At 39.5% G+C, this 14,088-nt stretch overlaps 2 protein-coding genes across 2 annotated transcripts; both read right to left on the minus strand.

The window, feature by feature from the left end:
- Positions 1 to 221: 221 nt before the first annotated feature.
- On the minus strand, positions 222 to 1,265 carry LOC119253450 (trace amine-associated receptor 4). The gene has a single exon (XM_037520984.1). It carries the CDS (start codon positions 1,263 to 1,265, stop codon positions 222 to 224), a length of 1,044 nt encoding a protein of 347 aa, XP_037376881.1.
- Positions 1,266 to 12,777: 11,512 nt separating this feature from the next.
- LOC119253451 (trace amine-associated receptor 3) lies at positions 12,778 to 13,862 on the minus strand. The gene has a single exon (XM_037520985.2). The coding sequence runs from the start codon at positions 13,834 to 13,836 to the stop codon at positions 12,805 to 12,807; it is 1,032 nt and encodes a 343-aa protein (XP_037376882.1). The 5' UTR covers positions 13,837 to 13,862; the 3' UTR covers positions 12,778 to 12,804.
- Between the last annotated feature and the right edge of the window lie 226 nt (positions 13,863 to 14,088).

The following is a 14,088-nucleotide window of genomic DNA, read 5'->3' on the forward strand; positions in this document are numbered from 1 at the left end:
TTTCTTTTTATTTGAGTTCCCTCCTCAGAACCCCAGAACTCCAGAAATTGACCACTTGGTAGCATTGATATACTCAGAAGGTAGATCTATTGTTCCTGCTTAGGTGTCTCTCAGACCAACTGGAAGACTCTTCTTATATAATCAGTCCATGGCCCTGCCTTTGGGAGAAAAATCATGTAAGAGTCCCTACAGGAAAAATCTTAGAGGATGGAGACCACTACTTAAGCATGTGCAGGAAACAGGCTTAGTGTGGAGGAGTCAGGGCGAAAGATCATCCCTGTGACAATCATCCTCAATGCCTTGCGAAACCAAGGATAAAACATGCCATATATAATGGGATTAAAAGTGGAATTGAAATAACCCAGCCAGAGGAAGACATTGTACAAATCTTCAGGAGTTGTAAAATTAATGAAAGGGTCTGTGATGGTCAAGACAAAAAAGGGCAGCCAGCACATCACAAACACCCCCATGACTATGCTTAAAGTCTTGGTGGCCTTGCTTTCTTTTTTAGAGGATGCCTTCATTTTGCTTTCTGACCCAACCTGTTTGCCCTTAGGACCTGCGCTGATTTGCTTAGCATGCTTCCTGGCCACTGTGAAAATGTGTATGTAAATCCCCACCATTACAGTCCCAGGGAGAAAGAAAGCTATAATGGAGGCCAGCACCCCCCAGAGCTTGTTAAATATCAACACACACAGGCCCGTGCAGTTAATGGCCGCCACAAAATCTTCAGCACCAATTAAGTTTAATTCTGAGAATACCAGGCCAAAGGCAAAAAAGATGGGCACAGACCAACTGATGAGCAGGAAGACCTCTATGACGGGGATGGTGATTTTGGTGACATAATGCAAAGGGTCACACACAGCATAGTAGCGGTCCACTGAGATGAAGCAGAGATGGAAGATAGAGGTGGTGCAGAGCATGATGTCGCAGCAGCTGTGGACTTTGCAGAAGAGGTCTCCAAAGTACCAGCAGGACTCGATGGACCTGATCATACTGAAGGGCATGACCACACAGCTCAGCAGAAAGTCAGTGGTGGCCATGGAGAGAATGAGGAAGTTGGTGGGGGAGTGGAGCTGTTTGAAGTGGGCAATGGAAATGATCACCACCATGTTGCCCAGCATGGTCATCACTATGGCCACAACCATGACAGCGTACATGGCACACACACTCAGCACCGACCTCACGTTTCTAGAGCATGAATTGTTAACCAAAGCAAAGCAAAATTCTGTTTCTGGGGGGCTCCAAAGATCAAGAGAATTCATTGTCTGTGCCGGTGTGCACTGTGAGATTTTATCAAAAGCACTGTGTTCTCCTTTCTGTAAAATAAGAGGAAAAATAATAAAAGTCATTGGCAGGGAACTTTTCAGAGAAGCCAGACAGCCTGCATTTCCAATCTCAGCAGAACTCCCTGCTGACCAGGAGCATTGCTTCCCATCTTTTAGTGTGTGTGGCATCTCTTTAGTGTGTGGGGATCTTGCAAAACACAGATGCTGATGCTGGCATCAAGGCTGAGAGTCTGTTTCTCACCAGTGCTCAGGAGCTACCAGTTAGTCTAAGCCCCATCCATAATCCAGGAAGAGACTAAATACAACAGAGTGAATATTCTGTCACCCAACATCTAAGTAACCCAGTTAACACTATCTGAGTAAACCAGGTAGATGCATGTTTGGATTGCACTAACATGTTGCCCTTACACAAGTTTCCAAATCCATATGCAAGTCAAGAATTTCCCTGTCTCATTTAAATTAATCAGTTTGCTAGTGCTATAGAACTATTAATGTTCAGTATAAAGAATAACTCCAATCTGAAGATTGTGTTGTTTTTTTAATTTTGTGGGTATTTATAAATGCATTTTCTCATGGCACTTACTACATACAATTCAACTGAGAAGACATTTTTCTCTCCACAGTGAACACATAGTTTTTAGAATTGGGAGCAACATATTAATAAGCTGAAAATATACTAAAGTCTACAAGGTTATACATATATAATCTCAAATGATAGATTCTGTAAATCTCACAGGTACTCTCTTGCCATTTGGCAGCTGCATTCATGTATACAAATGCAAGAGGAGGTTGTCTTGTCCATAGATTTTGAATATTACATTGATAACAATTGGACATACAGATTTGTTCATTTTTTAAACTGTCATTTCATATAATTTATGCTGCTGCCCTTAAAATGTGAAAATAATGGGAACGACTCACACAGAGTATGACAAGTGTGTAATTTGCTTTTCCATTTCCATGTAACCAATGACCAATGACAAGCGTTTGTTAGATCTAGGAGCAGGTTGGGGAAGTGAACTTTGGCCTGAGAATAGACTAACACTCACTGGTCCACTGGGAAAATGAACCCATAAGCACGTCCTCACAGATTTACTTGCAAGAGATTAATGAGAATACAAGCTCCTTTTAAAATAATATTTACAGTATTTGATACTCTAGTTCAACATTTTTTTCTAATGTATATCATTTGAAACTTCACATTATGGCACATTTTATTTTCTCTGGATATAGTAATTCAATTTCTCAGATTAGCATTGTTCTTTAGATATTTTTGAGTAGGACCAATCCAATCAACTATTATACAATTGAGCTGAACTTGAGAAACCAAACAGAGGAAAGTAAAATGTAAGGAAGGCAAGTCTCATTCAGTTTTAATATAAATTGCAGACTACCCATCTTGGGACACAGCACAAGTTATTTGATTAGAAATCACTTTGATTCCTAAATTCTAAAATACTGCATATAATGACACTTTGACTATCTAATGACTTTCTTTAATAAACTCAATTGATCCTACCTTTTTTTCTTTGTTTTTGTGAATTAAAAAAATCTTTAATTGAAAATTATTTTCTCTAAAGATAGCTAATAATTACCCCCAAAAACATATATTTGAAACTACATATTCATATACATTGCAAACCTAAGACAAAATAGACACTCTTCAATAATTATGGTGCAATTTTTGAAGCTTTACGTTTCATTTTTGAAAGTCTGATATCAGAATAGTTTGATAAAATTTAACTTTCTACTTGTAAAAGGAATTTCACTGCTTACTTTTTATTTTTGAAACAGGTTATAAAACAGTTGCTAAAAATTAGTAGTATTAATTAATGCATGGTTACACATAACAGGAATTTAAACATTTAAGTACCAGATTACGATAAAAGTATATAGCAAATGTGCATTTCTTTGAAAGATTATACATGAATTAATTGCTAAACTAAGCCCTTATTTTAGATTCTTGCCCTAACATTACCAAGAAATAAGGAAATCAAATATGTGTGCTGAACTGCTACTTTGTTAATAAGAAAAGGAAGTTGTCATGAAATTAAATACAAGTGAGGTTTTTGTTTCTTATTTAAAAACTTAACAGAATAGAGATTCCTTTCCTTTGGAAATTCATCACAAAAAAAGATCCAGTAAAATTTTAATGAAATAAAATAAAGCCAATTCCTCTATAACATCTCACTTTTATCATAGAATTGTGTTGTTATGCCATTATTTTTCTTTTTTATCAGTAACAGTTTAACAAATGACCAAATTAATGACAGCATCCCAAACAAAAGCACAGAAAATTGTTCATTATTTTGCCAGGATGTGAAAACAAATACTTACTGATAATTCTGGAGACGGGCAAGAATTGCATTGCCTTTTAGTTCAAAGCTAATTCTTAAAGGAGAAAGATAACAGAATAAGGGGCGCAGCGGTTGAGCGCTGGGTTGCAAAGCTGCCGCAGCCTCTGCATCACCGGTTCAATCCCGGCTGCTCCCCGGCCACCGGAGGAGGGTCCCACATGGTGCGCAGACCTCTCCTGCCGCCCGCTGCTCCCCTCAGCAGTGTACTTCGGTCCTTCTGCCTGCTCTGCTCCCCGCTCTGGCTCTGGTGAATTCTCTCACCCTCCCCCGCTTCTGAGTGTACCCAGTGCTTGTATAAATAAATAAATATATCTTTTTTTTAAAAAAAAAAAAAAAAAAAAAGATAACAGAATAAGAAAAGAGACAAAGGGTTCTGAAATGATTTTGAAAATATAAATTTTCTCAGAATTTTGGGGAAAAAATGAAAAAGAAGACATGTGATAATTTTTCCCCAAGTATTAAATGCCTAAAGTTGTGTCGACATTCATATGTATTTCCCTCAAATTTAAAGGTGAGGGTTTAACAAGCTCAATAATATAATGTAAATAAGGGAGAAAAAAACTAAGAGAAGACACCTCATTCCTGCTTTTCAGGCAGATTTTTTTTCTCTTATAAGTTATATAACTCAAACATTCCAGTCTGAGACTATTTCTGTAAAAATAATGATTTCCTCTTACTTTGGTAAATCTCAGTGATATGTAGTTTCTTAGGTAAGGGCGATTAGCTGCAAAGTAGGTTTAAGAAATTTCTCTGCTTTCATTTCCTCTCTGTAATTTGAATGATTTTTTAAATTTTCAAATTATTTTTATAGACCACTATTTTAAGTTTCATTCTATCAACATGCAAAAAAAAAATGTGATTTTTTTTTCACTTTAGAAATATATCCTTAAGTTTTCTAGAATTTGTTTCACTAGGAAATTTGGAGCTAAAATCTTTGAAAGGTGACTTTTCTGTGTTGCCAAGCTTTCTTACCAAGCAAATGTGCATCATGCTCCATGGCTCATTTCCTCACTGACTTGTCTCCAGAAAAGACACTTAGGCCCAATCTCTAACACAGGTTCTTGGCAGGCTGTGCCATCACCGGCATTTATACACAGGACATGCCTCTTGAGATTGAATTACCTGCATCCTGCTTTTGACAGGTGTGTCCTTTAACAACCTTCAGTGTTATTACAGCAAGAGATTACAGCAAATCACCTGAGTATTGGCTCTGAGAGGTGAATCAGTTTAGTGATATGGTCCCTTCAGAGGAACGATGTGGGACAGCCTCACACAATGGGAATGGTGAGAAGAATAAAAAGATGAAAGAAAGGCAGAAAGGAAAGGAAGAAAGTGAAGGAGGAAGAGAGGAAGGATGGAGGAAGGAGAAAATTTAGCTCAAATCCAACATATACTCACTCCACTTAATACCAAATGCTAGATGTTTTCAAACAGTTCTTTTTCTTTTAATTGAGGTAACATTGGCTGCACCATTATAAATGATTTGGAGGTATAGCATCACCTACTTCAGGTGTCATCACACCACCAAACACACAGGATGCTCCACCATAGTTCATTGTGCTCCTCTCCACGTGGTTCTCTCTCCATCTCCCTCTTCTAGTCTCAGTTTTACATTTAGATGTCTAGGGTTGGTTATTGATCTGGTTCTATCTGACCCTTTGTTTTGCTGCTCTGTATTATACATATAAGTGATATCATATATTATTTTTCTTTCTCCTTCTGACTTACTTCAGTTAACAGAATATCTTCCAGTTCCATCCCTATTGTATCAAAGGCAAAAAAAATTATCTTTTTTTATGGCTGAGTAGTATTCCATTGTTTATATATACCAGATCTTTCTTCATCCACTTTTCTGGATTAAAGCTCTTATGTTATTTTATAGTTTGGCTAGTGTAAATAGGATTACAGTGAACACAGGAGTACATATATCCCTTTGAATTAGTGCCTTAGTATTCTTTGGGTAGATACCTAGAAGTGGATTTGCTGAATCATATTTTGAGAAACCGCCATACTGTTTTCCATATGGTTTGAACAAGTCTACATCCCCACCAACAGTGTATAGAGTTTCTTTTTCTCCACATTGTTGCCAACATTCATTTCTGGTCTTTTGATATGAACCATTCTCATAGGTGTGAGCTGGTTATCTTGTTGTGGTTTTGATTTGCTTTTCCCAGATGCTAAGTGATGACAAGCAGCTTTTAATGTGGCTATTATCCATCTTTATATCTTCTTTTTTTTTAAGATTTATTTATTTTTTATACAAGAACCGGGGTACAGGCCAGATGCGCGGGAGGGTGAGAGGATTCACCGGAGACAGAGTAGAGAACAGAACAGGCAGACTGACGAAATATGCTGCTGAGGCAAGCAGCAGGTAAGACAGGAGAGGTCTGCTTCGCCATGTGGGATCCTCGCCGTCTGGCTGGGATCAAACCCGCACTGCAGAGGCTGCTTTCAGCTTCACAGGTGGCGCTCAACTGCCTGCGCCACGAGGTAGGCCCCACCATCTTTATATCTTCTTTAGAGAAGTGTCTGTTTAGAGTCTTTGTCCATTTTTTGATTGGGCTATTTCTTTCCTTTTGGTAAGTTGTATGAGTTCTTTGTAGATTTTGGTTATTACTCCCTTGTCCTATGATGTCAAATATTTTCTCCCATTCAATACGGTCTATTTGTGTCTTTTTTTCTGATTTTTTTTTAAAAACCAGAAACAGTAGGGATTTTGTTAGTTAAAGAAACTATGATATTTCCAAACAATGGAGCATTCTACAGACTTTTCAAAAAAAAAAAAAAATCAGACAGCTGTTAACTTTCCTAAAATGGAATGAATCTCTAAGACATAATACTAAGGGCAGCAGCCAAGTTGTAGAGTAGCCTGGATATCACTCTGCCAGTTTTTTTTAATTTTGTGAGAGTGGCATGTACATATATAGTGGTATGTGGCTATACCTGAACAGCACTAGAAAGTCACATAAGAAAGTGTTTATCTCTGGAAAGAGGCCTAAAAACCCACAGGACAATGATCAGAGGGAGACATTTTTAGTGTTTAGTCTTGAGTTCCTGTTGAAGTTTTTTACCATGTTTCCTTTTTAAAAAGATAGTTTTTCCTAAACAACTTTTTCCCTATTTTTGTTATTCAAGCTTAATGTAATTAAAACTTTATTTGATCTATAAGAAGAGTATAAGGACTGCTTATGTTTGTTCCCAAAGGCTCTGAATTATATGTAGAAATGATGAAGAAAATCAAGATCATAGTATTAGTATAGTTTGTGTCCAGCTTAAAAGTAATCTTTTACATTTGTCATGTTTAGTTAGGTAATATTTAAGAGAATCTATCATTTTAGAGTATTTTTCAAAAGCTTATTTATCAAGAGTATTTGTAATTCTCATTTAAAATTTGATATTTAATAATTGATATAGCTGTTATTTTTAACTTAAAAGACAAAAGAGAAATTTTCTAAATGTATAAAGGATATTTTAATATTAGGAACCCTAGAATTCAATGCATTTATAAGTCATTAAATTTACAAGTTAGTTAAGCATTGGAGAAGTTTTGTATCAAGATAGCCCCTAGGGAAAGGAGAGGGTCCAGTTTCCCTGCCCCACCCAAGGAAAGATGGAGATGAGCAGGAAGAAGAATCTAGAGACTCTAGACTGGGAGAAGGAAGGAGGGAGATCAAGAAGACCTGGAGGAGGGACGTGGAACAGAGACACATGTGAAGAAGCCGTGCTTGCTGCTCTGCTTTAGGCTTTTACCAGGAACTTGGGACACCGGGAAGGAGACACTTACAGACATAGGTGATTTTGCTCTTTTCCTTTCAGACTTGTCTGGCCCCTTCTGCCCCTTTTATATGTGTCCCCACCAAAAGGGGCCTTAGACTTGTGGCAAGCTTTTGAGCCTCAGTGGTCCTGCTTTGGGCCAACCCCATTTGCCTGGGCATTTATCCACAAGGGGCTGGGTAACTTTGGGTTCTTGATTTTGAAATTATATTCTTCCTGTTCTTTTTATTGCACACTAATTGTATTAAGGTTATTTTCTATTGAAGGTTTTACGCACTGGAGTATGTTTTCCTTGGTGCAGTAGATGACAGGATGTCTCTCATCCTGCCCTATAACAGTTTTATGTATTAATCTGACAAATTATCAAAAAGGGCGATGAATATTATATTTGCTAGACATAAATAAAATGTAAGGGAATTCAACATTAACTAGACTGTTATTACCCTTTTAAAGTTTTTAAAAGTTGCTAAATGTATAAATAGAACAACATATTCCATTTGTAAGTTATATAAATTTTATAAAATAGAAGAAATAAAATGTATGGTAAATATGTTTTTTTAAGGAAGACTTGATTTTTCTTTTTAAAATCTTTTTATTGAGGCAACATTGCTTTACATCATTCTTAGTATTTTATAGAAACATAGGGCCCCCCCTTCAGGTGTTGTTACTGTAGCAGACCCACCCCCAAGGCCCCCATAGTCCATCGCACAGTCCATTGTGTTCCCTCCCCACCTGATTTTTCAATATTACTATATAAATGAAATAATAATTAAAAAATCAGTACTACTTTAAATAATCTTTTCCATTTGCAAAAATGACACCAGAAGTTTTCAAGATGACAGCTGTTCTAACAAATAAGAAACCTGAGAGTGGAAGAGAAAGGTGAGTGTGCCCCAGACAGGGCAAACTGGGGGAAAGTCTTGGATGCCAAAGATTCTGAAGAATGTGGGCCCCAGAGCATGAACCACATGTGGAAATACAAAGAAAGGCCAGCAGAGCTTGTACAGACTAGGTACCTTGGGGGAAATTTTTAAGACTTTATCTCAGAGCAATGATTAACTACATCCAGCAGGTAGGAAACAGATGGCCTGCAGGAAAGCGATGGTCCAACCTGCCTGGATTATTGAAGAGGGTTTAATAAGGGATTCTCTTTAAGGAAGTGGGCAGCATTTAAAGAAACCTGCAAGAAACAGTCTTGTGCCCTGAGGCAGAACAGCAGGGAACCATCCAGGCTGGGCCCAAGTACAGGGGAGGGAGCAGCTATAGCCTGTGGAGAGGGTGGCTGCAGGAAGCACACTCCCCAGGCTCTTCCTGGAGGAACACAGCTGCCCTGCAGCAAAGTAGCAAGGAGGCTGCTGGGGTAGGAACCCAGATTTCACCCTCCTTCTACCATCCTTCCTCCCACCTCCCACTGCTGTGGTAAAATACCATGAAACACCCCAGGATAAAGCGCCTCCCACACAGAGACTGGAGACATCTAGGAAAATCGAAAGGGATCTAGTATAGAAACTGTAAGGTATTCAAAAGGAAAAGTGTCAGCTTCAGATAACTGTGCAGAGCAGATTGGAAACTGGTGACACCAGGAGTGAGAACTCTAGTTAACATGGGCCGGGGGAGAGATGTTACAGTGATTTCTAAATCAATATTTATATCCTGTATTGCGTACTCAGTATCCATCTCAATGGCTAGGGACTGCTTCCCTGCACCATTACAGCTACATAGCTCATGCCACTGGCTACCTAAGTCTATTCAGGTAGACCACTCCGCTATAATCAATAGTTTTTATCAACTGACAGCGCTCAGTGTACGCAGGCCAGTGTCCCACACACTAGAACTGACTGCCTGCAAAGTTCCCTTCTCCCCTTGACAAGCAACCCCTAAAGCAGCTTCTGGAGAAGCCCCTGGACAGTCAGTGCAACACTCTCCTGTAAGCTGCTGTCCCATCAGTCCTTGGGTCATCTGCTCTGCTTGACTGAGCCTAGGCTGGGGCTGCTCTCTCTGCCCTTGTAGAATCCACTTTGAACAAGAATACTGTTAAGTCAGTTTAGAAAAAATTCTCCACCTTTCTGGCCAACCTGTCTCAGTATCTTACCTCCCTGGCCTGCCTTCAGCAAGAATTCTGCTGAGTCATCCTAGCACGATTCCTTAACCCTGAGGCTTCCTCACAGTCACTTCCATTCACTGCCCTGCCCTGTTCCTGGGGTATAAATCCCCATTTGGGGTTTGTTGGATTCAGATTGGAGTCTGCTCTCTCTCCCCTATTACAAAAACCCCATTAGAGTAGTCTCCCTTGAAGAGTCACCTTCTCACCTTCCAGAAGTGTAGTGAATAATTTTTTCTCTGTAACACACAAACACACCCCATATTTTAGATCAAAAACTAATTCACAAGTAGAGAAACAAACGAGGGACTGAGAGGAAGCCACGCTCAGCAGAAGGCTCACTGGACATGGAGTGTCTGTCTCCACTGAGGTGGGCGAGTCAGGGAGAGGCATGACTGGGTGAGGTCCTTGGTGTGGGAGGCTCCAGAAGTCTCCTGGTGATGCAGTGAAACAGGACAGGTCTCACTTCCTGCCCCATTAGATAAGCATTCCTATCTGTTGCATTTAACTTTGTCTTCTTGAAGTTTAATGGAGTGGTCTACCTGAATAATAAGTTAAACATCAGGTGTGAACCAAGCAAGCAGGCACCCACCTGAAATCTCCATATGCCTGCATCAAAAGGACATGCCAACCCTTGCCATCTTCCTTTTGTTTCACTTCTTTGTATAAATAACCCTGCCCTCTGTCAAAGAGCAGCACAGTGGTCTTTCAGACTCCGAGTCTGCTGCCCTCCTCATTTGTCAACACATTACCTTCCTTCTTCTCAAACTCTGTTTCCTTTTATTGGCTAAGGGAAACTGAGGCCGGCGTTTGGTATCAGTAACAGTGTTTCTCACACCCTCTTGGATTTCTGGACACAGCCTGACATGTTTATTCAAGACCAGAAGTTACACAGGATTAGTAAATAACCTTTGATGAACACAAAAATATTTCATGGCTATTTATTATGTATTTTTATGCAACTTATTTTCTACAAACTGTTGTGGGGAATGAAAACCATACTGATGATGGAGAGTGGCCCTTACTAATCATATTTTTTTTTAAAGATTTATTTATTTATTTAATTTATACAAGCACTAGGTACAGTCACAAGCACGGGTGAGAGAATTCACCAGAGCCAGAGCGGGGAGCAGAACAGGCAGAAGGACTGAAGTACACTGCTGAGGGGAGCAGCGCCATGTGGGACCCCCGTAACAGCCGGGGGTGGGGGGTGCGGATGGTGGGGGGGGCGGGAATGGGAGCAGCCAAGGATCGAACCAGGGCTGCAGAGGCTGTGGGTAGCTTTGCAACCCAGCGCTCAACCACTGCAACACCAGGAGGTCCGCTCACTAATCACATTTGAGACGCAGTTAAGCCCAGGTAATGTTCCATGGATAGAACTAGAGTGTCCTGATATTTAGAGAGAAGGGCTTCAAAGAGAGCGGAAAACACCAAAACTAAATTTTCTGAATCACTTGACCTAAGGCTGAAATTGGATTCAAAATCAGTCTATCCCTCCTTCTTCTCTTCTCCTACAACTTAACCCCAAGTGTGAAGGGATGTGGACATGATGATCACATATATTCATGTACTTCCCAATTCTTGAAATAAAGGAAAGTTTCTGTTAGTCTGTTAATGTCTCACAGTGAGAATTGAAAGAAAAATCCTATTGCTCGTCACACATGTCTCCATTTTGGGAAACTGCTGAGGCTGCAGCTGCGGACACTGAAAGTCAGCAAATGAAAAAACAAAAAAACAGAAGTAATTGTTTTGCTGTGAAATGTCACACAGCCAACTCAACACACCAAGGCCACCATGTCCCTTCTCAGCCTGGTTGTTGCTGGAGGAAGAAACAGAGATAAGTTGTACAGACAGACCTTCACATCTGCAAAAGCACCCTCTGGGATAGAAAGATCTTTATACATTAAAGTTCTTGTGCAATTCCCATAATATCTGACTCTTTAGAATAAGAGATCACTTCTGATATTATATATAACATCCCTCCTTTTTCTATTTGCCAAAATATAACCAGCTGTCTCCTTTCTCTCTTCCATAGAAGAATTACCTGTTCTGTGATGTAACCCATGTGCACAATCCCTATGTTGCTGAATCTAGAACAACTACAGGATGGGACTGACACTCAGAGAAATATCTGGTGCTGTCTCCCCTGGCTGGAATCCTCAGTTTACTCTGAATCATCTCTTTAATAAATTTCTCTCTGAATTGTTACACAGCAGTGATTATTTCAGTTGACCACAGAAAAATCACTCCTGGAAGGATTTTCACTAAGTACAAGGAAAGTCCTTGAGATCAGTGGCCAGTGGTGTAGACACAATCTTCAGGTCAAGAGACAAAGGAAGAGGCCTCCCTGGTGGCGCAGGGGTTAAACAGAGTGCTATCAAGCTATCGCTAGCCACTGCAGCAAGAGTTAGATCATGGCTGGCCAGTGAGCAACACACAGCAGACCTCTCCTGTCTCACCCTGCTGCTCCCCTCAGCAGTGTGTTTCAATAGATGCGCCTGTTCTGCTCCCCACTCTGTCTTTGGTGAGTCCTCTCACCTCCCCACCCCCGCTCCCACAACTCTGGCTTACACCCCAGTTCTTGTATGCATAAATAAATAAATCTTTATAAAAGAGAGAGACAGAGGAAATAGGAAGTCATTGCAAATATAAGCCACTAAGTGAAAATTCACAAGGATAAGAGCTCAAATTGCAGGTACTGACTTGTAATCAACTGTTTCTCTGAAAAGGAGCTCTTTGTAGGGAGCTTCAGGGTATGAGGAAATAACTGAATAATTTATATAATGATGGTTAATAATTGTCTCAGGCCAAATGACAGGTGGATTGCTTGATAGTTGATAGTAAAGACCATACTGTCACACTTTCTCCACAAAGCTGCAGATCACAACAATCTTCCCTTTTCTGAATTCCTAGAGTGGAATCAGATGGGAACCAAAACTATTAGCATTTTATTTTGCTGGTTCTTACATTGATCTTTAATTGTCTTGTGTATAAATAGAAGCCCACTTAGTCTGAATTTTATATTTCTTTTATACATTTTCCCCAGCATTCAGAGATATCAGTTAGATATTGAGTTCACAATTAATAAATATTTGATTAATGATTGGTCAAAGATACAGAACATAGTTCTTGTTCAGGTTATAGAACACTGTTCTGGGTTACAGGAATTAATGGAATAATATTTGCAATGATCTAGGGATGTAAGGTGTGTGTTTTTGGTTAAAATAATAACAATCTCATTTTCAATATTCTATAAACTTTTGTCATGACTTTTTATTTTTAATTAATGTGCCTCAGGAAACAGATTTGCAGTTTCTGAACTGGAACTAAATATTTTTCCTGACACTATGTACTTAAGAGCTTTCCGAAACCATGGATAAAAAAAACCATGAATTAGGGGGTTGCAAGTTGAGTTGAAGTACCCAAGCCACACCAAAAGATCAAGTATTATTATGGGAGTGGAGTAGCCTAAATAAGGGTCAATCAAAACAGCAATAAAACAAGGCAACCAGCAAGCTAGAAACACCCCCATTACTATACCCAGGGTCTTAGCCGCTTTCCTGTCCTTTTTCTTAGATAAATTTTTTTTCAGTTCCCCCCTTGTGTTCTCAGGCATGCTGCTGATGACTCGAGCATGTCTTTTGGAAACAATAAAGATTTTACCATAAATACCAACCATGATGGAGCCAGGAGTAAAGAAACAGGTAGTGAACAGTATTGTCCCCCAAAATTTGTTGAAAGTAAGTGCACAGAAATTGAAGCAAGCAACAAGGATCTCATAGGTCTTCATTCCAGAAACATTGGCCTCAGACAGAACTAAAGTGAAGGAAAAAAGAGCAGGGGCTGACCAGCAAAATGCCAGCAGTCGCTTGATCATGGAGACCGTCATGGTGGTCGTGTAGTGCAAAGGGTAACACACGGCATAAAAGCGATCAATAGCAATGGAACAAAGGTGGAAAATGGAAGTTAGGCTTAACATCATGTCAAAGCTTGCATGGAATTTACAAAAGACATCTCCAAAATACCAGCAGCTCTCCACAGATCGCACCATGCTATAGGGCATGATGACAGAACCCAGCAGAAAGTCAGTTGTTGCCATGGAGAGGATCAGAAAATTGGTGGGAGAGTGAAGCTGTTTGAAATGTGATATGGAAATCATGATAACCAGGTTGCCAAAGATCGTGATAACCATCGCTCCAGTCATAACTGAATACATGATCACTCGAACATGAAAAGGGCGGCTGGTGGGAGGACAGGATTTATTTTCAAATTTTGGACAACTGGATAGGTCTTCAGGAATATAAATTAGATCCATGGTGCTTTAGCTCTTCAAGTTCCTTTCTAGCAAGATGAGTCAATGTTTCTTTTCTTCTCAAAATGTTTCCAGTAAATTTCAGCTCCTAAGAGTACAGTCAAGTTTAATCACCTGTTACTAATTCGTTTCAGTTATAATTTACTTAAATTATATCAGTTGTGTTTGTTTTCTGAGTTACTTGTATTTGAAAGTTAAAAAAACTCAACTGTTTATCTTTCTAGTCTATCTTATTTTATCCCTATTTTTTTGAAG

The sequence above is a fragment of the Talpa occidentalis genome, unplaced genomic scaffold, assembly GCF_014898055.3.
Source record: "Talpa occidentalis isolate TD23 unplaced genomic scaffold, MPIMG_talOcc4v2.1 talOcc4.2, whole genome shotgun sequence".
NCBI lineage: Eukaryota > Metazoa > Chordata > Mammalia > Eulipotyphla > Talpidae > Talpa > Talpa occidentalis.

What these genes read in the sequence shown, in the direction of transcription:
- LOC119253450 (XM_037520984.1), bottom strand. Translation starts at nt 1,265, where the DNA reads ATGAATTCTCTTGATCTTTGGAGCCCCCCAGAAACAGAATTTTGCTTT.
- LOC119253451 (XM_037520985.2), bottom strand. Translation starts at nt 13,836, where the DNA reads ATGGATCTAATTTATATTCCTGAAGACCTATCCAGTTGTCCAAAATTT.